This window comes from Pocillopora verrucosa, chromosome 10 (assembly GCF_036669915.1).
Source record: "Pocillopora verrucosa isolate sample1 chromosome 10, ASM3666991v2, whole genome shotgun sequence".
Taxonomy (NCBI): domain Eukaryota; kingdom Metazoa; phylum Cnidaria; class Anthozoa; order Scleractinia; family Pocilloporidae; genus Pocillopora; species Pocillopora verrucosa.
In genome coordinates this window covers 20461863-20489685 of record NC_089321.1, presented here as the reverse complement: position 1 = coordinate 20489685, position 27823 = coordinate 20461863, and the positions used below count along the sequence as shown (strand labels likewise).

General features: G+C 38.6%; 2 protein-coding genes across 4 annotated transcripts; one reads left to right on the top strand and one right to left on the bottom strand.

The window, feature by feature from the left end:
• Positions 1–350: 350 nt before the first annotated feature.
• On the bottom strand, positions 351–22013 carry LOC131774786 (golgin subfamily A member 4-like). Of its 3 annotated transcripts, XM_059090867.2 has the most exons (20): positions 21878–22013; positions 21531–21734; positions 19739–20068; positions 17428–17475; positions 17105–17161; positions 16468–16566; positions 16153–16219; positions 15738–15787; positions 14970–15026; positions 14068–14628; positions 13352–13571; positions 12734–12783; positions 7130–12205; positions 6291–6329; positions 5977–6045; positions 5702–5842; positions 5552–5599; positions 4682–4771; positions 2871–2940; positions 351–2141 (listed from the first exon to the last, which is right to left on the bottom strand). In XM_059090867.2, exons 1-19 carry the CDS (start codon positions 21953–21955, stop codon positions 2911–2913), a joined length of 7314 nt encoding a protein of 2437 aa, XP_058946850.2. In that variant the 5' UTR covers positions 21956–22013; the 3' UTR covers positions 351–2141; positions 2871–2910. The 3 variants fall into 3 exon arrangements, with proteins under 3 accessions (XP_058946850.2, XP_058946851.2, XP_058946852.2); XM_059090868.2 differs by lacking the exon at positions 2871–2940; XM_059090869.2 differs by lacking the exons at positions 19739–20068; positions 21531–21734; positions 21878–22013 and adding an exon at positions 17678–18071.
• Positions 22014–22446: 433 nt separating this feature from the next.
• Positions 22447–27614, top strand: LOC131774820 (fimbrin-like). The gene is made up of 5 exons (XM_059090904.2): positions 22447–22924; positions 23767–24047; positions 25446–25664; positions 26124–26471; positions 26706–27614. Exons 1-5 carry the CDS (start codon positions 22513–22515, stop codon positions 27309–27311), a joined length of 1866 nt encoding a protein of 621 aa, XP_058946887.1. The 5' UTR covers positions 22447–22512; the 3' UTR covers positions 27312–27614.
• Positions 27615–27823: the final 209 nt, after the last annotated feature.

The window sequence follows — 27823 nt, the reverse complement described above, 5'->3', positions numbered from 1 at the left end:
CTACATTTACGCACATGTCAAGAAGACCATTAACAAAAGTTTCGTGTAAAATTGTCTACGAGCAGGATCACTTAGGTAACATCCTCTTACGTGGCCACATTCGTCAATTACCAAACATTTTGTAGTGAAAATTGTCGGTAAATCCAACTGCTCTTGCTTCCAGATGCCCTTGTTGCGCAAAAACGCTCATATATGCGGTTTCTGCCAGGACTAAACCCTAATGCGGAGTCTGATCAAAATAAGGTAGTAATGAATAAATGAACAGAAAGAGATAAAAAGATAAATTAAAATGTAATCATAACCAACCAAACAAGACATAAAAAAGGGTTTCTTCACTTTATTGAGACCCATTATCCTTATCAGAAAAAGTGCCACAGGATAAAAATGAGGCCATGAGATTAGGAAACCGATAATTACCCAGGGCTAGTTATGCTACTTCGTGATGCGAAAATTTTTCAACGATGTCGATGCAAGTCTTGACAAACCATCCCCCCCTTCATTCCCCCTAATAAGAGAACAGTTGTAACACGTAAACCCGTTTATCATTGAGTGAAGAGTAAGGCTGCTGCCGTAGTTGCGTAACAATACACAGAATAATCTCCAACGGTACATGTATCTTGATAGAGAGTAAACCAATGAAGTTGTTATATTCTACCCTATTAATGCCTTCAACAAAGGGTCTGGCGAGATAAGTCTAAATTGGTATGGAGAAATACGGATAAGTTGACGCCACCTACCTATCAACGAATCAAAGTTACGGATAAGAATTTGGGCGAACCGAAATAGTAAGGCGTAAACCCCAAAAGTAAGTACAATGTTTGAGTTCACCGATTCCGTTGACGAAATTGGTGAAAATCTATTTCTCTAAAATCAACAATGAAATATTTTCTATCCAATTTCCGGTTCCTGAAACTAGGAGGACTGAATACTAGTTTAGTGCGAATGGACTTGTGGGATCACTCAGATAGTCCATAAGTTCACAGAATTGCGGCAAGAATAGTCTTTATTAATAAAGGATGTCAAACGATAACAGCCACGTTTAATCTTTCTAACTAATCTTAATCCCTTTTACCCTTCTCAAGAGGAAGTTGAATTGACTGATGCGCTTGTTAGATTATGGTTAGTATGAATTACTCGGTCGGTTTTTTTGTCAGTAACTAACATAACAAAACGAAAAACACAAAAGGAAATTTTTCTCTTTTACCGCTTTAAATTTCTGACGGTACCTGCACAAGCAAGTTTCTTGAACAGAGTATCAAGAAATTGTGTTAAATATCATTACTCACCATTGAGATAATTTAAGCTATTTTATTATTTACATACTAAGACCACAAAATCTTGTGAATCTTTATAATAACAATATGGCTCAATCAAAACCATGTTTGTAGGTTACACAGAATAACGTCAGAAAGAAAAGGATAGTTCTGTGTCCAAACCTGAACAGACCTTCTCAAAATTGGCGGCTAACTATCAATACTATTGTTCTGGGCCCAGTTGTTCGAAGGCCGATTAGCGCTAACCCAGGGTTAAATTTTAATCTAGGTTTCTATATTTCTTTGTTCAAAAGCTGTTTGAGGGTAATTTTCTTCATTTATTTTTAGAGCATTCAATCAACAAATTGAAGACAAAAAGATTTAAGCTGAATTTTTTTTTTCAAGCTTTCAGATCTTAAATCAAATTTTATACTAACCCTGGGTTATCTTAACCCAGCTTTGAACAACCCGGCCCTGGAATTTAAGTCCAAAAGTAAGCACCCTGAATTCAGTAATATTGCACATTTCATTTGATAACTCTTTAATAAGTCGAGAATATATAGACCTGAAGAAGAAACCACATCCCCAACAATACGAACGCATTCTAATACGGAAAACGCCATATTGACACTTTCTCAATAATTGGAATTGTACGTAAATGAAAATTGTAAAATCTATTATGGTGGGCATTATTGTTGCGGTGAGAATGTGTTTTCTGATTATAACTTTTGGGCTTCAGTCGCAATTTTAGAAAAGGGCCTGTTCACTGTTCAAAATTAAAAACATTTCTAATCAATAAAACTAGAAAGCAATGCTTCTTCAATATATACTTTAACTAAAAGGCTAACAGCCTCGCTATCGTTAATACCACGACGACTTTGTTTTCACCTGAAAGAAAAATGAAAAACAAAATTTAAAGAGAGGTCTGATTTTGCGGTAACGTCAAACAGTTAATGTCGTTTTCTGAATGATTGAATGACTCAGTCTTCATTAAGTTGAGAACGATCTTTTACATCACGCTGTCCATAAAACGAGCTCACTCATATAAAAATTAATCAGATTTACAAACGTAACTTGCACTTGAAACTGGATAAACAGTAAAACACCTCAATGCTAAAAATAACCCTTCTCTTCTAATCCATAAACCGTTTCCTTTTCTTGTCACTGCTGTCGATATTACCTTAAGTCTGAAGCTAAATGTGAAGATTCACGCTACTATCTCAAACATATATAGCTCGAGAAAAGGGAAGTCACTAACAAGAAAAAAAGACTGTCATGACATGGTCGCACGACATGAACGGCACCGCTGATACTAAAAACTACCGGCTCAATTAAACATAGGAGATAAGGAAAAAGCCAAGACTACCCAGTTGTTATCACAAGTGAGTAAATAGATATTTTCACGCGATTGATAGAAAACCCGACCGCACAATAACCTAGCTATACTGTACATGACCTGTGAGAACTGGCGAAACGTTTGCTTCGAAAACTCTGTCTTACAACGGCAAATGCGAAAAGAAAAATAAATGAACATTAACATAGGGTGGAAATTAATAAATGATTGACATGCTGTTCGCTACAAGTTCTGATAACAAGTGTACATTTTGTGATGCTTACTCAAAGGCATCTTGATGTTGTTGCGTGACAAGACTGAACGTCACGCCCTAAAGGGCGATAGGAAGCCACCCTGGAAAGGGCAAAACAATAAGTCAACCAACGTATGTGACATGAACTCGGGTGTTAGTGACGTACATTGTGTGACACACTTGTTACATCCACAAAGACGGGACCGATGCGTAAAATCTTCGTTACACAAAGTGGGTGTTTTTGTTGACGCACACGAAACACATGCTCCACGGACGTTTGTTTTGTTGTTTTTGTTCAAACGCTTTACACACAACTTCCCATTTGACACTAATTTTTAACGGCGACAAGCTTGATATCTAAGATTTAGAGTACAAATCACAATTTCAACTCGAATTTAAAAGCGTTTATGCAGCCTTTAGGGAATGAATAGATTACTTCTATGAAATGCGATTTTCTCACTATACAGTTTTCTCCATTTATCATCCTTTTTTGTAAATAGTACAGAAAAGTAGGTAACAACTCTTCCTTATTGCGCATCCAGCATTATTTTATAGCACTGTTCATGAACGTTTTAGTAAATGAATCTTAATTGAAGAAACTTAGACATGAAAGGCAATGGTTATTGCTTTAAATATGACGAATACTTAGAGTAATTGTCTAATTCCGACGAAGTAAACACTTGACATGAACGAAAACGTTTTCTGTAGTATAAGTAGTTATCTCCCTTTATCAAATTAAAAACTAAATCAGATGCAAACCGCCAGCAGTTTGCACGGATTAAATATTCACTAGTGAAAAGAAGCCTCGATAATAACTTGACAATTTAAGTTTAAGGCAACACATGTTTAGGAAACGACTTTGACAACTTTTAACATATTGAAATTCATGAACTCTACACCAAAATTTAGAGTAACAGCTGAAATTTCAAAGCTAATAAGCTACATGTGTACTTCTGCCCGCAAACATAACCTCCAAGGTTTTATTAACATTTTGCGATTTGCAGCGCCTTTTAATATTACGTAAACAGGGCTGGTTAAATCTTAGTTAGGTATTATGACTATATCTAGTGGGACGAGAGCGAGTTATAATTTACGACTGTTTTTAAATAGCATTGGAATGAACGGATCTATGTCAAAGATTTCTACTGATTCTCATGGTCAAGCACTCTTTAGACCAGTTGAAACTGTTCTTTTATTCATTAGATGAACTATTAAATTTTAGAGGGGGAGGAATGGGTCACATGCTGAGAAACTTTTCATATATATGTGAACTGTTTTACCCAAACAGACGCAGAAAAGATAAAACCCAGAAAGATTTGCGAGAAGAAGGAGAAGGAGGAGAAGGAAGAGTAGGAAAAGGAGGAGGAGGAGGAAGAAGAGGAGAAGGAGAAGGAGGAGAAAGAGGAGAGGGAGGAGGAGGAGGAGGAGGAGGAGGAGAAGGAGGGGGAGGAAGATGAAGAGAAGGAGGAGGAGGACAAGAAGAAGAAGAAGGGGGAGAAGAAGGAGGAGGTGGGGGAGGAGATAGGAGAAGGGGGAGGAGGAGGAGAAAAAGAAGGAGGAGGAGGAGGAGAAGAAGGTGGAGAAGCAGGAGGAGGAGAAGAAGGTGGAGAAGCAGGAGGAGGAGAAGAAGGAGGAGGAGAAGGAGGAGGAGGAGGAGAAGAAGGAGGAGGGGGAAAAAAGGAGGAGGAGGAGAAAGAGGAGGAGGGGGAGGAGATTGACATTCGACATTAATCTGTAATCGCCTTCAAGGCACTTTGTTCACCAACAGATAGATGAACCGGAAAGACATACAAGCAAGGGTAAGTATTACAGTATTGATATTCTTTTGCTCAGACCACTCACCTGATTTGCTTGTTCGTCAACTTTACGTAAAATTTCCTTTTGTTGTTTGGGGCTGAACCGTAGCAAGGCTACTAACACTTTAGCCATTTGCTGCAATGAAAATAGAGTAACTGGTAAATGTTTACTTAATAACGATACCTCAGGCAGAATTTAAAGTGTTTACACACGTATGCATTCTCAGGCTTGCGAATGGAGACGATATTCTCAGACAGTGTAGTTCGCTAACCTTTTTTGATGCAATTTTCAAGACTAAAATTCTCATTCTCCAGAATTAAGGCTACGAGTCTAATGACAAGGCCTAAGCAACACTGACTTTCTCAGCAACACACATTCGAAGGTTTGCTCCAAAACTGAAAATTCTCCTATCGCGCTGAGAAAACTTTTTGGCGAAGTATTTTCTTTAACACTCAGCTGCCTCAAAAACATTTCATCCAGCAGTTAAAGCACTTGTTACAGATTGGAAAATACTCCAGAGGCATTTTTCAAGGTTCTTGAACAATGGGTTCCCAATTTCAATAAAGACTTTTAAACGAACCCGAGACTTGGAAGAAACATACTTTTGCGAGCTTTCAACCGTACCACACCAAAACCGGCACATTGATTACAAGAAAAAAAATAATAAAAATAATAAAAATTAAACAAAGCCATAGAAAGAAAGATCATGATCTTGAAAGGTTAGGACTACACATAAATGGAAATTTCAGATTGGAGTCAAACGTTATGGATCAATATCAGTATCTGGGCAACTGCCTACCTACCCCTCCCCTAACCCAACATTAACCCTGACCTGTTATCAATTGAATGTTGTTGGGTTAGGGAAGGGGTAGGTGGGCAGTTGCCCACATACTTATGTTGATCCAACTTTCTCACCTTTCGTTCACGGCCCATCATGTATTCGTATAATATATTTCGAAGATACTGCGGAAGTGAAAGCATAAAATGAACAAGAAAGTTTGTTACACCAACACTATGCTCAAAGAAAAAAAAGATAGAGAGAGAAAAAAAGCGTCGTGCGCCAACCTCGAACTCCGTGGGTTCCACGGGCGACTGTGGAGGGCCTGGATCTAACAGAACAGGGCTATCCAACAGAGGATTGGACACCAGGTTCAGTTGCGCGGGACGATTTCTGCCTTGTAGTGGAGATCCACTGAGTTGTTCAATCTGTGACAGTAAATATGATAATCACTCTTTTTATCGTTAAATCGAAAAAAACAACAACAACCAATAAGGTGTCTGTCCACGGTCGTTGTATAACTGCACATACATCACTATGTAACACACGCTCCAGGACTGACCTGTGATTTCAGTGATTCCTCTCTCTCCTTCAAGCCACTGACTTCTGTTCTCAACCGCGTAATTTGTTCCTAAAAAAAAGACCGAGATAAGATTCTACTTCGTGCAAAAATCTGAAGCAATTCAATCTCTCAATACAACTTTAAATCATGACTAGCAACCTTCAAATAATTATTACAGCTAAGGAAACACAGCGCTCACTACTTTGAGAATCGAACGAAATGAGTGGGAAGATCTTCATAATAACACCGCAGCTATATTTTTCAACTATCAAGCTCACGTGTCTGATAAATTGCGTACAAAACATCAAACAAACCTTCAGCGCTGTTTGACTTGGATCCTCCGCAATAGGTTCCTGAAGGAAACAGAAACATCAGTGAGAGAAAAAGTGCGTTTCCTGATTTCATTTAGGAAATAGTAAGAATGAGTAAATCGGAGGAGAAAAAAGCTGGCAATCGCGTTTATGCCAAATCTGTTTGGGCCATTGCTGAGATACGTAAAGCAACTGTATTAAAGCGACTGTAAGTGCGATGCTTTTATAACGTTTGTGTCTTGTTTGTTCTTAAGCGAATGTTGAACATAAAGTGGATAATGAGATGTCACAAAAGCTTCACAAACAAATATCGATAATGGATGTGAGATGGGGGGTGGCCTTTGATGAAATATGTCAAGTTATGTCACGTAGATAAAATAACACACAGTAGTGTCACTTGGGTATCGTAGCTAAGGGGCGTAGTAAAGCAGTGGAAGATGGAGTGAGGTGAACAAATGAAAAGACATTCAGTAAGTTAGAGTTAGGCGGTAAATATTATTAAAAATGGACAGGCGTTGTTAATAACATATGTCTCATAGCTGTGATTAACATGGCAAAAGAAAATGATCAAATATGAATTAAAAAAACAACTATGAACAACATAAATGATCCCACAAATATGACACTCCTTAGGATTAAAGAAACAGCGGAAATTGTCAATGCAGTCATGTTGAATGGTGACTTGTCAAAAAAATACAGTGCTACGTCAGAAAAGTATTGTTGTTGTTGATGTTATTGTTGTTGGTCGTAAACAGAAGTACTTGTCGCTCAAAAACTTAATAGTGAATATCAGAGGCTCCTGGTCTCTTCCTGTGATCTCTTCGTGCATTCCCCTGACTTACACTATTGAGGGACGAAGATGACCCTGCTCTCTGTAGCTGTCCGGGTTCAGCATCGGTCAAACTCACATTCTGTGCTTGAATAAATGACTCTTTTTGATTTAATAACTTCTTCATTTCGTTCTGGTTTTTTTTCATTTGAGTCTTGAACTTCTTCTCGACGGCGGCCACTTCAGATTTGCGATCCCTGGCGTGCGTTTCCAGCTCGTTCTTATGGCGATTGTGTAACTCTTCAAGTTTGCCTCGATTCTCCTCGTGAAGCTTTTCCATGTCGGCTTCATTCTTTCGAACCATCTCTTGTATCGTTTCATGATGTTCCCTCTCGACGTTTTGCAACGCTTCGGAATGAGTTCTGTTTAGTTCTGTAATTTCACTGTCTTTTTGCGCCAGCTGCTCCTCCACGGTTGTTTTCAAAGCTAACATTTCCTCCTCTCGCAGTTTAAGTTCTCGCTGATATTCTATGATTTCAGTTTTATACTCATCGATTAACTTCTGTTCCTCTCTCTGTCCTTTCTCTATCACTTGCCCCAACATTTCTTGTTGCTCTCTTTCTTTCTCGCTATATTTAATCTGAAACTCTCTCAAAAGTTGTTTGATTTTCGAATTATAGTCCAACTCTTTTTCGCTCAATCTAGCTTTGCATTTCTTCTCGCACTTTTCCAACTCACTGGCATGTTCTTTCCGCAGATTCTCCATCTCCAATTCATGTTCTTCCTTCAGTACCGATTCCTGCTCGTGAAGAGCATCCATTTTCTCAACAAGAAGATTCTCAATGTTTTCTGACAGCTCTTTGTTAGAGGCATCTAGTTTGTCAAGTCTTCCCTGCAACTCTTTTTCGCGACTTTCACCTTCAGTTTTTTTTGCCTGGCGTAATTCCTGGAGTTTCGATTCTAACTCTTCTTGATGAAGTTTCTTTAAGCCCTCCATCTCCTCCTGATGTTTCAACTCGAGATCCTTGATTTTGCTTTCTGATGAGTGCAGCGACTCCATCACATTGGAGATGGCAGTCTCTTTTTCTACAGCTTGTGCACTGAGCTGTTTCCTCAAGCCAGCAATTTTGCTCTCTGCTTTCTTCTTCATTTCAGTCAACTTGTTTCTATACTGTTCAGTCAGTTCCTCCGCTTGTTGTGTCAACTGCTGTTCCTTGGCGTCTTCGATTTCCTTGAGCTTTTCGTGTTGTTCTTTCTCCTGCGCTTTCAGTTTGGATTCAAAACTGTGCGTCTTCTTCTCCATTTCAGCTTCAAGTGTCTGCACTCGATGCCGCCACTCAGCTTCCTTTGTCGCAACAGCATCTTGAGCCTCCTGCTTTTCGCGACTCAGTTCTGCCAACTTCTCGTCGATAGCCTTATTGTTGCTTTCTCCGGTCACAATCTTTAGTTGCAACTCTTCCTGGCGTTTTTCAGTCTCTCTTAGTTTGTTTTCGTAGCTTTCCTCCTTCTCGGCCATTTCTCTTTTCAAAGAGGACACCGTCTCGTGTAGTGTTTTGACCTCCTGATCAGTTTTCTCTTGACTTTCCCGCATTTCGTTTAACTCTTGCTCATGTTTTGCATTCATACTTTTGATTTTTTCCTTTGCTTTTTTGATCTTCAACTGCAGCTCCGATGCAGTGTTCTGTGCTTCGCTCAACTGGTTCTTTGCTCTTTCCTCCGATTCAAGACGTTCCTCTTTGTTTTTATTTGTTAATTCCTCCATCGCTTTTGCATGCTCTTCAGTCAAAGTCTTCTTATCTTCTTCCTGTTGCTTCAGCAGGTTTTGTATCTGAGTTGAGTAACGCTGGTTGATCTCATCGCATTTCCCTTTCCATTTTGTATTCAACAACTGCACTTCTTGTTCTCTTTCCTTTTTCATTTGATCCAGTTTCTTCTGCAAATTCGTAGTCGTCGCCTCCGAAGTTTGCTTCACTTCTGTTTCAACTTTCTCTAACTCGGCCTTCATTCGTTTTTCTTGTTCTAACAACTTAGCTTTACCCTCTTGAAGTTCTTTTTCTTTTTTAGCACGCTCCTTCTTCAAGTTGTTCAACTCCTCGCTTAATTTACTCTCTACATCACTATGTTTTGTCTGTGCTTCGTTGGCTGTCTGCTTCAAAGCCTCGATTTCTTTCTTGTGACTTTCCCTTACTTGTTCAATTTCTTTCCTAAGTTTGTCCTCCAATACAGACTTGGCTTCATATTCCTTCGATAACCTGCGTATCTCCTCTGCCTGTTGTTTGTAAGTTCTCTTTAAGGTATCAATTTCTTCGATCAGCTTTTTCTCCTCGTGATCAAACGCTGTCTTTATCTGCTCTGCGGACAATCTTAGTTCGTCCATTTTAATCGTATTCACTGTTTCAGTTTCGCCCAACTTTTTTTCCAGAACTTGAATTTGCTCTTTCAACTTTCGCTCCTCAATTTCAAACACCGCTTTACTCTCTTCAGCAGCTTTACTCAGTGCATCGACTTGCTCTCTTAGCTTGGTTTCCTCAAAGCCGAATTTCTTTTCATTCTCTTCAGCATACTTCCGCAGCTCTTCCATTTTGCTACAATGCTGGGTCTCTGCATCGGATATCTTAACCTTAAGAAGCTCGAACTGCTCTCTCAAGTTTGCTTCCTCGGTAGCAAACTTCTGCGCTCTTTGTTCTCCCGATCGTGTTAACTCCTCCACTTGTTTTGATTTCTCAATCTCGACTTCTTCTATCCTGGATTTTAATCTTCCCACTTCCTCGAGGTGTGCCCGTTCTCGATCAGCGAATTTATTCTTATCATCCTCGCCGGTTTTCAGCAGTCCCTCCATCGTCTTGGAATGTCCTTTCCGAAGCTCGTTCAGTTCAATTTCGTGGTATTTTTTAAGTTTCTCCATTTCAACGTTCTGCTTCTCGTAAATCTGCTTGATTTGCGCCAGGTCCTGTTGGTAAGTGTTGGTGACTTCCTGCAGCTTCGCTTGATAACTATCCCGCATCTCCGCGATTTCTGATCGGTGCCTTTCCATTGCTTCGTTCAACCGCCCCTCCGTCTCCATCTTGGCATTTTCAAATTCACTTTCGCGATTCGCTAAAGCGTTTGTCTGTTGTTGAGCGAGTTCCTCAACATTCTTTAAAGACTGATTCTTAATGTCCTCGACGTCGCGTTTATGACTTTCAGTCATTTCGCTTATCCTACTTTCCATTTCCACGTTAAGATTCTCGATTTGCTGTCTAAAACGTTTGTTCTCTTCGGCCAATTCTCTTACCTTCTCCATGGCGGACTCCTTCTCTTCTGAAACGCTGTTCGCTTTGGCTTGCAACTCTTCCGTCTTCGCTTGATGTATTTTCTCTCGCTTAGCAATTTCGTTCCTCAAGTTGATATTCTCTTTTGTCATATTCTCTTCCTTTTCCCGCGCTTCGCTCAGAAATTTCTCCATAGTCTCCTCGTTTTCTCTGCGTATACTCACGACTTTGTTCTCCCAGCCCAAGTTCAGTTCAGATATTTCCGCCTGATGTCGCTCCTCGAGCTTCGTTAGTTCTTCTTTCCTCATATTTTCTAAATTCGCTGTTACATCTTTGACACCCATATTATGATGCTGAGCAATTTCGTGCAGTTTCTCCCTGGTAGCGTTCTCTTTTTCAAGTAGCTGGTTGTGGAATTCCTTTTCCATTTTATTGACCAATTCCTTCACTTCCTTTTCTTTCAGTTTCATCTTCTCGTCGTGTTGCTTCTTCTGTGTTTTGAGCGCCTCCTGTTCAAGTTTCAAAGTTTCTTTCAGTTTCCCAATCTTTTCATCTCGCAGTGTTATACTTTGACTAAGTTCATCAATATTTCGCTGGGATTGCTCTTTTTGTTCATTCATTTGGCCAGTTAAACTCTGAATCATGTTATTCAATTCAGCAATTTCGGAATTTTTATCGTTGAGAGATTTCTCACTCGAAGCCGCTTTACCACTGAAATCTCCGCGAACCTTTTCTAACTCAAGTTTCCATTTCTCTTCAATAAGCAATTTCTCCTCTTGAAGTTTCTGAATAATTTTCTCGTGTTCCTCTTTCAAACTCGAGACCGTTTTCTCGTGACTATTCTTGCTTTCTGAGGCACTCTGAAGACTTTTCTCTTCCGCAAGGAGCAATTGTTCTTTGTACTTTTGAACGTCAGTTTGATATTTCTGTTTGAAATTTTCAAATTGAGTTCTATACTTCTGGTTTAATCCGGCCAATTCTTCCTTGAGTTTATTTTCGTTCTCTGCGGAAGCCTTTAACTTCTCCTCTAACTCTTTGTTAATTTTTTCAAGCTCGTCCTTTTTACTTTCCACCTCTTTAACTGCCACGTTTTCTTTCTCCTTCTCCGAACTTAAAACCTTTAGTTCTTCCTCTCTTTTATTATTAAATGCTGTCTCTAGTTCTCTAATTGTCACCATCGCCTTTTGCTTGACAGCCTCAATCTCATGATCCTTCTCGGTTTTCATTTCGAGAAGTTGCTTTTCCAGTTCCTTGGAGTAATATTCCTTTTCAGTAAGCTTCCCTTTTACGTCGACTAATTCTCTCTCTTTTTCCTTCAAACGATTATCCCGGTCTTTCGTCAACTCCTCCACCTCGTTTGCTTTCTTGCTTTCAGTTTCTTTAACTTTATTCTCAAGATCACTAACAGTACTATCTTTTTGCAGTAGTTCTTTGCGTAAATCTTCGGCGATTTTGTTAGCATCGGCAACTTTCTTCTCAAAGTCATTTACACTCGCACTTTTTTCCGACTCAGTTTCCTGTTGCATGATATTTACTTTCTCCTCAAGTTCCTTCGCTTGGTTTTCTTTTTCAGTGAGCTTTGTCCTAAGTTCCTTTACAATCTTTTTCATCTCGTTGGTTTTACTTTCCATTCGTTTGGAGACGCGAGCAAGTTCTGACTGCTTATCAGCCTCAAATTGTCTCTCTTTCTCCTCCAAGTCTTTCAAATGTTTCTCAGCCTCGGCTTTTCGCTGTTTCTCCAGTTCAGCCACTTTTTGTTCGGCTTTCTTAGAATTCTCGGATATTTCACCCATTTTCGTTTGATGCATTTTCTTGAATTTGGCCAACATTTTTTGATGTTCTTCCTGTTTTTCTTGAAGGAGATTACTGTGTTGCTGGATCATCTCCGCGATCTTAGCCTACCAAAAAAAGGAAACGTAAGATTGATGGATCTATTCAATACAAAATGCTTTCGGGGGAAATTGAAAATCGTTCGCAAATGCTTCCGCACGACTCTTTTTTCGGAGGATGCGTAATAATTTTTTTTTTGGGGGGGGGGGGGGGGGGGGGTGTTAGGTTACCCACGCGTTCATTATAGTACAAAGTTTATCAGTTTACACCGGCTGCAGTCAGCAGAAAATGAGACGACAAAGGGGGGTCGGGTGAGGGATCCTGCTTCTAGACTTGGGATACATGCATCTCAATACCACTTATTCATAGACAATGCCTTATAACGGAGCTGTGTACCCCAGGTGTCTGTATGCAGTGTTCTCCCTTATTTTAAGCATGACAGGTAAAATAAATTTTCAAACCGGTATAGCAATCCTTTTACCCGTTGAATTTTCAAGAATTCCAAGCAATTTTAAACGGCAATAAGAGGACCCCTAATCGTCCTTTGATGCACCACAAGGATTGTTGAAAATCAGAAACGATCAGAAAGCACTCACTTGTTCTTGTTCTAGTTTCTGCTGAGTCTCTGATAGCTTCTGCTCCAAATCTGAAAAAGCAGTGACAAAGATGATGACTGACAACCTAAGAACTGTTCTTTTCCCAGAAGAAAAGGTACCAATTACTTTTTATGTTGGGGTAGTCTTACTTCACACCTCATTCAATAGGGAAAAGAGAGAGAACTGTACGAAAAAAAAAGAGTGAATGTTAACATGCGTTACGTACAGTATTAAAATGTAAATAATCTGATTAATGACCTTTTCCCTATTAGAACCCTACGTTATCTCACCTTCAGTGTAAATGCCCTTTAAATTTAAACATTTATTAAAGCCAAAGTTGGTTGGCACTCAAATGTGCTTTCTACTTAAGGCTCAAATACGTGTTGTGCAAATGTATAAATACATGTGCACCCTGGCCACTAGAGCACACTAACGCAGCAAATAAACAGGAAGTCTCGATCACACGTAGACTTCGTGTAAATTTTCAAAACTAGATACATGTACCCAGCAAATAAGCAACTAGAACTAAAGTTGGCCTTGGTACACGTACCAGACACATGTGAACGTTTGTCTTACATTGAGACCGTTACATGTAGAATATTTTTAAACTTCTCTTGCCTCTCTTTTCAACAGATGTCTTCTGCAGCTCAGCCAAGAGGTTAGACATCTTACTGGCTTGTTCCTGTCCAGTACGCGAAGCTTCAGAGGTTTTACTTTGTAGATTTTCTGACAGCGATTCCATTTGTTCCCTCAAGGCTTGGAGTTCTTTCTCTTTCTCCTTCAAAGCGGCTTCTTTCTGTAGCTCTTTCTCGTCCACTGCTATCTCGATCTCCTTCACCTAAAAACAACCAAACAATAGTCATTCATGCCCAATACGAGCCATACCAAATCAGGGGCTTGGGCACGAGTTTCCATCGAGAGAGATGTAACGTAACGTAAGTGTCTCGCTGTTTTGGGGAGTGCCAAGTTATTTCATCATGCCAAATAGTCCTTTTTCTTGAAGGGGGGATCCGCTCTACCCTCTAGACCCCTCTTACTTAACCAAAATGTTTTAGGCCCAGCTAACTTGTCTTCCGAGGAGAAAGTGTGTGAAAGTGGCCATCTATCAAGAACCTAAGACCTGCTCAGCCAAAACGAAAAGGTGAATTTAAATCTGCCTCTTCAATGATTAGAAAATGTTCCCGCATCCTTTTACAATTACGCACGCATTAAGTTGTTGTCGTTCAAAAGGTGGATAGCACACCTTAAGGATCCTCCCACCAAACCGCCGAGTCCTACCCCCCAAACAATTTGTACACCGGATTTTGTCTAGCGTACGTGTACTTCTGTAATACCTTTTCATTGTACTTCAACTTCATCTCTTCCTCTTTAGCATGTAAGATCGACTCCACTTCCTTTGTTTTCTTAGTCAGAGCCTCCTGTAACTCCATTTCCTTGGCAACTAACATTTCCTCTAACTTCTCGTTCTTGTCCTTCTGCATGACTGCCACAACCTCCGCCTTGTCTCTCTTCAACTTCTCCATCATTGATTTGCGCTCATTTTCCTCCGCAGCTGCAGCAGCCTCGTATTTTGCAGTCATCTCTTGAATTTCTCGCTCCTTCTTCAACTCGGCAATTTCTCTTCTCTTTTCTGACTCTTCGAGTTGCTTCTCCATCTTGAGAAAGAACTCGTCTTTTTCTTTTTTCATTTCTTCGTTTTGAGCCTCACGCTCCTGCAGAACTTTCCTCATTTCACTAGCGTTGTTCACAGCCTCGTCTTTTTCCCGCAGCGCAGTCTGTAGGTTGTCCATCATGTCCTGAATAGCTGTCTTCTTCTCTTGTTCTAGTCTAAGTATCAAGGCTTTAGCTTCCCTCATTTGATTCGAAGTTACATGATCGTGTTGAATGGACTTTTCCTAGTAACATACAAAAAAAAAAAAGAAAAAAATGAACAAGATAACTTTAAAGAAACTACTTCATCCCCTCCCTCGTGTGCAGACTGCTTAAAACTAGTCTGTCCCCAACCGCTTTTTGTTTTTTTTCTTGCAATCAAGTGGGAAAGCACGAAACAAGCACACAAGAGTGAGCGCGGATTGCAGATAGATCGTGATCCTTGTTTCGCTTGCGCTGTGGCCACTAATCTTAACAAAACGGAAGGTCTGTGAACAGTGTAGCCAAAAAAACCGCAACATTAGCAATATATCAAATAAATCTAAAAATAGTAAATGTACGCAAGTGAAGAAAATCAATGTCGTACTTTATTCTCGTTTATTTCCCTCGCTTGTTTCTCCACAAGAGCTTGAAGGCCTTCAATCTATGAAGAGAATGACCAAACTTACCCTTCAACAACACTTCACACACAAGAATCTGCACAAATGTAACTTCGTGAGCTTAAGTACAGCCGAAATCATATTGATTCTTGCAATATTCTTGCATGAAAGAGCCCTAAATTTTTCATCATAAGATGGTTTGTAAAATACCCCCTTCATGAGTTGCCAATTCAGTATCATAAAATAAATAAGGCTGGTGGAATCTACGGACTGTTTTGTGAAAGGATCTTGAAAAATCTATCCCAAGAAATCAGTTCTGAAGGTAAACAACATGTAACCAGTGTCAATTGACATACAATACAATGGTATATTTTCGTTCTGAACAATATAATCCACGCATGGATACAGATCTCATCTTCAAGTATAGATAAAGTCTTTAATAAATAAGCAACACAGACATATGAGGGGTATCATTCACAAAAAATCAGGAGTTTGTGTTGTGAAGCAGACATGAATGGTCACTAGATAGAAACAATTGTACATTTTACACATGTTCTAGTTAGTGCAGTATTAAGTCAAAGATGAAAACACCTTTCAAGAGCATGCTGCTTTTTTTCTGGTGGTTAAATACTAAAAATACTCCATAGATCACAGAACATCTACATCAGAAAATAATGTTTTTAATGGTGCAGCTGTAGATGTAAACATGTTCACAACTGTATGTAACTGTACATAATAATGAAACTGTTCCTTACCCTCTCCTGCAGACTCTGCTGTTGAAGCTTCTGTTCGTCACTTTGAGATCCTGTAATATGTAAATACCAATAAATTCACTCCATGTACATTAATGGAGGGTAACAACCATTGATTGAAAATTGAAAAGTGTTTGTCCCTCAGAAAACAGGGTTGGAATTTGGCATGGTGTTTTGTGTAGAGAACGGAAACCCAAAGAAAAAATCCTTTAAGCAAAGATGGGAACTAACAACCCACTTGTGACAAAAAGTTCAGGAATCAAACCCAGGCCACAGGGTGGTGGGGGGAGAAGAAGGAAGGAAAGCAAAAGCGCATGGCCACTGCAGTATCACTTCTCCCATATGCCATCCCACCAATGAAGGTCAAGTTTAAAAGAGTCATTACACATTCAAAGGCAAAATCTTTTAGATAGCTCACCTAAGCCAGCATCAAGAACATCAGTTCCAGGAATTGCTAGTGAGCCTTGCTGCTTGAGTAGTTGAACCTATCATGGAGCAATTATATCCAGATTTAGTTTCCAGGTGAGGCTAACATTTAGTTGTAAAGTACACCTAGTTAAACTAAAATACATAGTGGTCCTAATAAACATTCAAACATCCAAATAGGCAGGGTTGATGAGAAATGCTGATGGGTGCCAATATCACAAAATAAAAAAAATAAAATTATTTTGAGAATCAAAGATGAAGAATTTACCCACGAACATAATGAACAAATGTACTAGTTATTATCCACCTGTGTTTGTAGAGCTTTGATGATGTCTTCTTTTTCATCTAGAGACAACTGAAGTGTTTCCTCCAAATGCATCTTGGCCTGTTTTTCAAGTTCTATGGTCTGTGAACAAATGGAAAGTTAATAAATTTGTCAGACTGATTTACAAAAACTGACTCAAACTGCCCTGTGATTTTACAAAATATCTCAGATTTCTACACAAACCATACAAAGGGAGCTTGATGTACCTGCAATGCACAACTCTCCTAAATTACCAGGCTGAGGATAACTCACAAGATTTACAAAAGTCATTTACACCTACAAGTACCAATAACTGTTACACATCAACACTGAAAACCATAGCCTCTGAGAAAAGACAAAGACTACAAATGTATGAACCTTCTTTTGTGAACTTTCAGTAATCATTTAGTCATCAAGCCAGGCCATCACCAATCACAGTATGATTCAAGAGTTTGTCAAGTAACACCAACATCAAACAATCAAGGCAATGAGACTCTCCTATAATACACACTTGTTATTACAATGTTTATCAGTTGCATAACATGTAAACATGTACACCATAATTACAAGATATTTCAATTATCTACCCTCAAAGTCAAGATAATTGTATCACACTGAGTTTTACAAACTTAAAATTCACCTCTTTCATCTCTGATATTCTTCTGAGAGCTTTGTCCTGACTCTGTGCGAGATTATTCTGCAAGAGGGTACATTGACATGCATGTATCACATACTAGTTCAGATCAGATCCAGTATCGTATACCCCCTTTATTCAATATCATTATAGCTTATTGTTCAAGTTTTGCATGCAAGTGATCAAAAAACACTTTTGATCAAATAAAACTAATAAATAAATGTAAGTTCTTTTCAGTCAATTGCGGTCAACATTAAAATAGAGAGGAAAACAGCAACACAAGTCATCTGTTACCTATCAACTTTTCACACATTTGTTTACATGTGTACCTGTAGCTTTTCATTTTCTTTCTGTAGGTTCTTGTATGCTTCCACAACCTTCACGTTCAGGAAAACAAATTGGAACATCATCAGTTTATATTTTCCCGTACATTTTGACTAGAATGTTTTGTTAACAACTACAGCAACCCATATGACTGATTCTAAGGATTCATTTCTACTCACTCCAGAATTAAAAACAAAGATAATTGTCCAACCTACATGTACAGTATCTGTAAAAGGATGGCCATTGTAAATTTACCTTTCTAAGAGCCTTTCTCTGTTTCTCTTCAGTATCAAGTTGGCTTCCCATACAGGAAAACATCTTAAGACCATTGTCCCAAAATATTCCCAATTATAAACATTTCTTGAAATACAAGACTATGTGTACATTGCTGAATAACTTCAGAAGTGAAGTTTGTATAAATTTCTTCATGTTTAAGCGTACAACATGAGTTACTGTTTCTCCCGACATATCGGCCAGTGAGATGTTGATGCACACTGAAGAGACTTACAATAATTAAGCCAGGTGAAATGCTCCTGGTTGTGAATTAAAATAACATCTACATTTTGTTCTTGATACAAGAAAATTATTCCCAGAAACATGTACTTAGCGGTTGCAAGTAGAACTTTGTTCTAAAATTCATAGTCAGATGATTTGGTGCTGTTTAAAACTAGTCCTTTCATGTCAGTCTATTGTCTGTTGTAGATTTTTATTGTTCAGGCTAATTTGAATAAAGGAAAAATTATGCAAAATGTTTCTAACCACAATCATATCAACTGACATTTATTATTTAAGCTGCATTCCGTTCAACATGACTGAACACCTAGGTAACCTCTATAAAAACTAACTGTCCTTTACATATTTTATGCCTACAACAACAGAAAAAGAGTTGTAACTCGATTTTAAAACACATCTCTTGATTTGTTCATTTCTTCTCTTACTTTATTTACCAAGTAAAATTACACCTCCACTTAAAATATAAAACAAAAGCAAAACAAAATTAAAAACTTACTTTTATCTCAAAAAAAAATTGCCCTCATTTGCCTTATGCTGAGGTGGACAGTGCCTGACATTGATCACTTGTAATGTTTCATATGAATTTCCAATGAAAATGATTTCAAACTATACTGTGAATTGGTTTGTATTTTTCTTTGTTATAGAATTGTGGTCATACTTCAGAAACAAGATAAAATCACAATGTTCGACCTAACTAGTTTAAAAAATAATTTACACTCGTTTACATTACACTTATATTTCCTATGATTCAGTTCATTGCTATGTGTTGAGATTGAATTTATTCTCATTTCATATTTTGATCATAAACATTCAAACCAACAGAAATACATGTAAATTTATAAATTATACTTGGTCAAAATATTCTAAACTGAGACAAAAAAAAAAAATTCTGCACCATTATCTTACAAAAACCAATTTGTCAGAAGTTTTTTTTTTCATGTTCACCTAATTTGTGATTTTTAATTGCCAAAACACTAATCAGAATTGCTTAATGTCTAAAGCTGTTTCAGTTATTAATGGTACAGATGAGCACTCAGATTACAAATGTCCTCTTGATCACTAAAAGCAAAGTTTATGACAATTGATACTAACATAAGAAATTTCAGCATTTGTTACAAGTAGCTATTCCAGTGATGCTGAGGTCAAAATTTATTAAATATCTAAAAACCAAATTCATCATTGGACGGGCAATTTTGGTAAAAGCTCATTTAGTGTGAACAGTGTTATAAAAACAGCCATGGCCTAATTTGATACCTTCAATATACATGCACATTTGGCGCCGAGACCAGTGAGGAGAATGAATCCCAGCCCATGAACAAGATCAAAGAAAGACAAAAAACTTAAGGCAACATGACAAAAGAAGCACCAAAGCAGGGAATGGCTAGGAAATCTGGCTGATTTCTTTCCAATATGTGTTAGTACACTTTTTTTTGGACCTTGCCATAAACACACCTGTCGATAGAATTCCCATCAATTTGAACTGAGTGATTACTAAAAGTAGACTTCTCCTTAAATCAATAATATGTGAATGCAAAAATACAAAAGATTGTGCATGACAAGGTAGCTCAAAAAGTAAATGATAACTCTGCTGTTTTCATATTCCATTCTTCCTGGCTTTCCTAACCACTCATATCAACTACAGAAACTGTGCCAGTGCTAAATGCATACAAGAAAATAGCCTAGCCCTTTTAGCCATACCCGCAAGTTGGGAGACTACTAACATTGTAGCTTTCCTTATTAATTTGATTGAAATTGAAATCCTTTAAAATCATGTAAAAACAAAGATGTTACAAAGTGGGATACCTCTGAGAATCTGGTCTTGTAACGTGCCAAGACTCTCTCTTGTTTTTTAAACATGGCCACCACCTCTTCCTTTGTGGCTCCGTCTAGGCGAGCCCCAGGTGTACCGGGTGTGCCACTTTGCTCTGCATCAGACTCAGCGTCAGACCGTCCTCCCACAGAAATAGGGCTTGAAGGAGGGATTGATCCTTGACGTTCAACAGTTCTCTTGGGAGTTTCAGTATCACTGATGCTGTCCTGTGACAAAGTTTTACTTGGGGTGCTTGTGCTCTTAGGAGGAGTTGTCTCACCAGAATGAGGCTTTTCTCCATTTCTGGAATCAGGCTGAACAGCCTAAACAATGAAATAAATAAACAAACAAATAAACAAATTAGGAAGGTCTGAATTTCACTAACTTCCTTGCTTTACTTCACTCTAGCATTTTCATGAATTTTTTCTTCATCCTCAAGTTACCTCTGATTTAATTCCTCCAACAATTTGTCAGAATTAAACACTAAACTGTTTTAAGACAAGGGATTTCATCAAATCACTAAATGTTCATGAATATATATATGTACTGAGTTACGGAAAAAACAAAGAGACTACACTTTCATCCCGACAAGCCTATTTCACTCTTCAGTGGAAATCTTTTCTTGTTCACTGTTTTCTAGTCAAATTTAAACTTGGAGTGCTGTTGTTATTGTTGTTTTTCTGCCATCAAAGAGTGAGTTAATCACAATTAACATGTGTTTTTAAATGTTTTTCCCCAAACTCAATACATATCATGCTCTACTTCAATGTATCAAGCACTGTAATACAGAAAAACCAAAACACGGACTTTCTATATATATACATATCACAGTGCTACATTGTAAAGTTCTGTTTTATATTTATATATATAATTATATATATACATACATAACAGAACTTTATAATGTAGCACAGTGAGTGGGCAAAGAATTAGATCTTGCATTCTGATTACCTATATAAGTAAGTAAGATGCTTGGAATTAACCAGCTTCTCTGCAACTTTATCATTACTGACTTTTTTTGGTTTATCCTTAAAATCTTTTCAATCCTTCTTGTCATAATTTTCTGTGACTTGTTGATGTCACAAGTGAGTTCAGATTACTTTTGGTTCTATTCTGCAGGAAAACAACACCAACAACACTCCAAATTTAAATTTGACCAGAAAACAGTGAACAAGAAGAGATTCCAATCAGTATCTATTACTGAGTCAAATTTTACCTATTTAAAGAATTCTTTTTAAGATAATTAGTATTGACAACTGAGTTGATAATGTCAAAGGCCACTGTAGGGTTTTTAGAGATGATATTTCTTAGGTTAGCTGACCTCCTCAAAGTGGCAAATTTACATCATCTACTCTGTTGATAAAACCAATTATCTGGTAATATCCTCCATTAATGCAGCACCCAAGTTTCTTTTAATTAGAGACTTAAATTCCTTTTTATTTCATTTTATCTCTTTTTCCTTTTTATTTCTGATTTGTTTTTAATACACTGACTATTACAAATCAATAGCCTGAAACCTTTAAAATCTACAACATTTTAAAGTTATGCTGACAAAGGAAACCTGTAACAAAAAAAGACCAACTAGACTAAGAGGAAAAATTAAAGAAAGTGCCAAGGATGATACAATCACATATAAAAATACAGCTGTTTTGAAAACTGTTATTAACGAAGATCACTGATCACCTCCGATCCAGTATAATTGATTTGGAAACAAAAAAATATCTGATTTTCAATCAGGTTTAACTCACTCATGCGATAGCTTCAGGTCAATCATTTGTAATATACCTTAGAATCAAGGAGGTTGTAGACTCGGTCGAGAACCTCTCGTGGCGTAGATTTCGGTTTAATCTGTGATGTTTTAGGAGTTGATGATGTACTCGAAGGAGAACTTGTTACATTTGCAGCTGAATTTGAAGGCGGAAATACACGGTTTTCTTCAGATTTCGCCAGGGTTACATTGGTACTTTCATTGCCTGGCTCTTTTGGAGTCTAAATTATTCAACACAAGACGATCAGTAGAATACACACAGAATAAAACTTGACAAGATCATTGTTCGTTGAGAACAGTTAAAACACTTCTATCACAGAAGAGGAAATGACGCGTGCAGTCGATCAAAACTTTGAATCATTACCTGACGTGCATTTTGCTTCAGGGGGCTCTGTTCCCCATCCGTCTCCTCCGCTAATTTCTGCTTTAGTTTCTTAAACATTTTTTAGTTCATCTCATTCGATCAATACCACCAGACTATCCGCCATCTTGGATTTTACCTTATGCTTCACTGAGCTTGCGCACAGGGAACATTCTTACATGCGCAGAAAGTACCTTGACACGTCAGCGACTGCGACGAGAAAAATAAAGTAGGGTACGGCGGGGATTTTTTTTTTATGGTGGGTGAAAAAAAGGGGAAAATAATTCCTTAGTTTTTTTTTGTTTTGACAAACGTAAGGAGCAGAATTACACATTGTTTTTTCAAGTCTTTCATGCTTTATTTTCCTGGCTATTTTTTCAAAAAAGGCTGGCAAAAATAACGAAGTAAAAGCTGGAAGAAAGTTAATTTTTATTGTCAACCTCGGTTCCAATGCTCTCTCTTTCTCTGAACTTCCTTCACTGACGTTGTGTGTTCCTAATTGACACATTAAGCCACTTATATGACAACATAACTGTGACGTCACCGAATTTCAACTTCATCATCCTGACGAATTTCGTTTGTTTTGAAAAATTATCTTTGGTTACTTACAGAGTTCAAAAGACTTTCAAATTTCAAACATGGCGGATCTCACACCCATGTTTTCAAGTTCTCGGATGGCAGAATTGAGACAAGCCTTCGACAAGCACGCTAAGGGAAACTCCTTGAAAGGCGAAGACTTTGGTAAAGTGATGAAAGAGTGTGGAGAAGAAGTCCCTGCCTTCAAACTGCGAGATATCGAAGAAGAAGTGCAGAAAGAAAAGCGAGGGATGTTAAGCTTTGACGATTTTACCAAACTATTTGCAAGGCTGTCTACGAAAGCGGTTGGAGGTGCATACAAAAAGGCCGTTGACAGCCGCAAAGGAGTGCAAGCTGTCGGAGGGACTTCAGCATCATCTGCCGAAGGGACAAGACACTCGTTTTCTGATGATGAGCAGATCGGCTTTAGCAACTGGATTAACTCAGTTCTGGAAGATGATCGCGATTTGAAAGGTTAGAAATGTGATATACAAATAGAGATTTTCACGATAAAAAGTTTTCGTGCACTAGAGTTGTTGTAGTAAAACTCACAGATGGAGAAATAGATATTGAAATTTTCAACCACTTTCGGTGAGGATGGAAAGATTTCCAGTGAGTTTATTTTAAAAGAAAAATGTCCGTTAACTGTAAGAAGGAACAAACTGCTCTTAGTAACCAGCAAACAGTGAGTTCGACAGAAAGCATTAAATTTATTTACACCAGTATGCACCCTCAATAACAATTTTTCTCTTGACAATTGCGTAGATTGTCCGAAATTTGTGCGTTCAGTTCACTCAAATAACTAAACCTTATGCAAGCTAATGATAATTATGTTTTGGATTTATTTGACAAAGTATATATTCAAAATTTGAGTAAGAGGGAAGGTTCTCAAATAACACATGCCTCACTGTTATTGGACTCATTGCATACGAAGCAATCTTCGTTTTGCATTGGCAATACATTGTGACGGAACGGTGAACTTTTTGAGCCTTAAGTAAAATTTTTGTTTTACATAGGAGAATTCTATGCGAGGGTCTAATAATTTAATTTGAAGAAATGACATGCAGGATTATTTCTCTGATCAAAGTTTGGGGGGCGGAGTGGAACCGCGGGTGATTCTTTCTCAGAAGCAACGCCCTACGTGGGAGTTGTGATACGAGGTCTTGCAGGAATGAAATAATATGAATTCACTCCAGCTGACTCTTAGTTTTCTTTTGAAAGTCGATTCGAGTCAGATCAGCTTGTTGGTTCTCCTTTACCAGTTAACACCATCCAATAGTAGATGAAATCTTAACATTATGTTTCTATCCTCACAGGGAAGTACGTGCCAATTAATGAGGACGATAAAGATGGTCTTTTCAAAGCCGTTAAAGACGGGATTCTGCTGTGTAAACTCATAAACTGGGCCTGTCCTGGTACTGTGGACGAGAGAGCTATTAACAAGACCAAGTTAAACGTCTACAACATTCATGAAAACCAAACGTTGGTGTTGAACTCTGCCATGGCTATCGGCTGTAACATCGTCAATATTGGCGCGCAGGATCTAATTGAAGGCAAACCTCATCTGGTGCTGGGTTTACTGTGGCAAGTTATCAGGGTATGTGAAGCTTTATGGTGAACAGAATTTTCTCACAAAGTGCTCAAAGTGTTTATTCGCTATCTTTTCGCGCAACATTAGAATCTAAACTTAGAGAATTTCAGTTTAAAATTTTAAACCGTATTATCTTTATAAACGAAAAACTATTTCGTTTTGGCATGGCTGATTCGCCGTCCTGTGCTTTCTGCCAAACAGAGGTTGAATCCGTAGAGCATTTACTCTTTTCCTGTAGAGTATCATCTAGTTTTTGGAAACATGTCTTGTCCTGGTTGTGCGATTATAACATCCCTGTTGATAACCTTGAAGAGGAAGATGTCATTTTTGGTAAGTTCGATATTGCAGAAGATTTTCTCCTGTTTAACCAAATTTTGCTTCTGGGTAAGTATTATATTTACTCTCGGAAATACCTAAATGGTATACCTTCTCTTCGAGGTTTTATAGCCAGGACTAGGCGTGTTTACAATATCGAACTCCGTATTGCCGGGAAAAGAGACAAATTAACTAATCATTTTAGAAAGTGGGAAAGGTTAATAAGCGTTTTTACGAATAAGTGATCGTGATGTCATGATTAATTTCCATCATTAGTTTAAAAGTGATGTCATTGTAACTTACATACGAGATAACCGTATTGCTGTAATAGCTTTGTGAGTGTGTACAACTTGGTAATCTTCTATTTGTACCGTATTAGTGTGTGTTTTTCTCTTTTTTTTTCTTCCTTAATTTCTGTTTTGTATGTAAACGTAAGAAATGCTTTGATGAAAATAAAATTTAAAAAAAATTTAAAAAACCAAAGTGCTTACTCCAAAACTGTTAACGTCAGGTGTAGGCCTCCAGAGATACAGGGCCCTCTCCATTCGACTAAAATTTTCGATCTGAATTTCCAAATTTTTCGCATGTCGAATGGAACGTGGGTGAAATTCCCTGGGTCAATTTTCTTAGCTTTTGAGCCACTCGATGATCTCCATTTACCAGGTTTACGTTGGAAGACAATGATGAAAGAGCTAGCTTGATTGTCGGCTTTATGCCGTTAAACAGCTGTTTAACGGCGGTAGTGGGCTCAGAGTATGAAACTGTGCAGGGTTGTAAATACACAGTCCAATGCGACTCACCGCAATCTTGCCGAAGGCAACCCAAATGTGGAAAACCTTTCTTGTTACATGATCTAAGATCTTTTACATAAAGGAAAATACCTTATCGGTCGATTTTCAGCTCATAGCTGAGCGAATGAAACGGGTAACGGGTCTAAATGATTCAACGGTGCCTATCTCAAGAAAGATCTAGAGCCATTGAAAAGCATAAAAGATTCGTCTATGATGCACGGCATAGCTGCTCGTTCCAAAAAAATTGTGCTGTTCATGGGATCATTATAATTCTAATGCTTATTATTGCTTCTCTTAGATCGGTCTGTTCAGGCAACTGACTATCCAGAACTGTCCCGGACTTGTTCGCCTGGTTGAAGAGGACGAGACCATCGAGAAACTTCTCCGTCTTCCCCCGGAAGCCATCTTGCTCCGTTGGTTCAACTATCATCTTCAGGATGCCGGGCACCCTCGGCGAGTCGCCAACTTTTCAGCTGATATCTCTGATGCGGAGAATTACAGTGTTCTGCTTCACCAGGTAATCCTTTATAGCTTTAAGTTGAAGCTCGGACTCCTGAGATGCGTAGCATGAGAGCTGTCCTCTAAGAGCATCGTCTGAATTGTGATTTCTTCACTCTCGACGTGGTCTGATCATTCTCTCTATATCTGCTTCCGTTAAATCTGAAACAAACCATACAACTACCAATTAATAATTTAGAACCCAGGATAAAAACCATCACAGCTTCTCTAAAAGGACCAATTTGTTTGGATACTTTTGTAGCAACATATTTTGGATTCGCTATAAGGAAGAGCCGACATTCGAAACTTCAGCTTAGTATTTCTCTCGACGATGGCCAATTCTCATCATCAGCTCAGTTGATAAAGCCAAGTTACCTTGCAATAACCCCAAAGACGAGGCGCTACAGTTTCTTAAGAAAGTTACCCCCTTTTATTTTTCTTTATTCTATTTAGTAAGGTTACCTTTTTCCCCTTCCAGATCGCCCCTCCTGAACTCGGGGTCGGCGAACCACACATTGGCGTGTCCGACCCGATGAAACTTGCCGGGCTCGTCCTCGACAATGCCGCCAAGATGAAATGCCGCAAGTTTGTGCGAGCCAAGAATATTGTTAATGGTAACGCGAAGCTGAATCTAGGATTCGTCTGCAACTTGTTCAATAACTATCCTGCACTGAAGCCAGTTGAAGAAGAGCTGCCCAACCTTGAAGAAACACGAGAGGAGAAAACTTTCCGCAACTGGATGAACAGCATGGGAGTGAAGCCGTTTGTGCAACATCTCTACCTAGATTTGGATGATGGTATCGTTCTTCTACAGCTGTTTGATTTGGTAATGCACAAAGAACCAACGTCATTTGTTTATTTTATTCCATTAACCGAAAATTCATTCAGGGCGCTTTTCAGAGGAGTATCTTGAATTTAACATCAAATTTATTACAATTATTATTATTGGAAATTTAAGCTTCGTCATCGAATAAAGAAGTAGGTCAAACCATTCTCACAGGTGTGGGTCAAAATACAAGGATACATGATATGATAGCTAATTAGTTTTCCGTGTTTTCAGGTGAAAAAAGGCGTGGTGGACTGGAGCAAGGTCAACAGACCACCTTATAAAAAGATGAGCGAGAGTATGAAGAAACTCGAGAACTGTAACTACGTGGTCGACGTCGCCAAGCAACTCGAATTTTCCGTGGTAGGAACCGGAGGCAAAGACATCTTGGACATGAACAAGAAGCTGGTCCTGGGTCTCCTGTACCAGACCATGCGCGCCTACACATTGCAGGTCCTGCAAAAATGCACCGGAAGCGACAAGAAGATCAAAGATGAAGAAATTATCGCATGGGTCAATGAAAAACTGACAAAAAGCGGGAAAGACAGCAGAGTAACCTGTTTTAAAGACCCCACCATCTCAAACGGCAAGTCAGTGATCGATCTAATCGACAGCATCAAGCCAGGTGTTATTCAATACAACATAATGGCAACAGGGGAGACACTATCAGACGACCAGAAGTTGTTGAATGCCAATTACGCCGTCTCCATGGGGCGAAAGATTGGCGCCAAATTGTACGCGCTGCCTGAGGACGTAGTGGAGGTCAAGGCCAAGATGGTACTGACTGTGTTCGCTTGTTTGATGGCTGTTGATCATGCGAATACTGCTGGAAAGAAATGAAGTGCCAGATTTAAAACGTCTGGGAAATGTAAAACACAAGAACATTCGTCCATTATTTAAAACAAACTACTTGAGAACTTATAAGTACTTCTTAAAGCACAGTAAGGTTATTTTAAGCGATAAAATATTGTTTCTGGCTATAATAAGCGTTGCAAACTGTTTCGAAACAGTAATTGTGGTTGCACTGTTGGTGCTCTCTTCACCAAGTTTCACTGAAGACATTGATCGTAAAGTGTTTCTTAAGATTAAGTATGTCTGGCTCGTTAGTTGTTATCGCTTGATCTGTATGTCAATAAAACTGTTCTGTTCTGGTGAAACTTACATAAAAGTATATATTTTTCTCTACCTCTTACTGACTTAGCACTGGAAAGGTTTTATTTCGGATAACATTGTAGGGGGTGGAAGGGGGGGGGGAGGAGCTGCAAGGGAGTAGGGGGGAAGGGTGAAATGTGAAAAATCTCCCAGACATTGGTGAATTTGATTGTAGAGTTGAAATTTGCTCGGTAATGTGA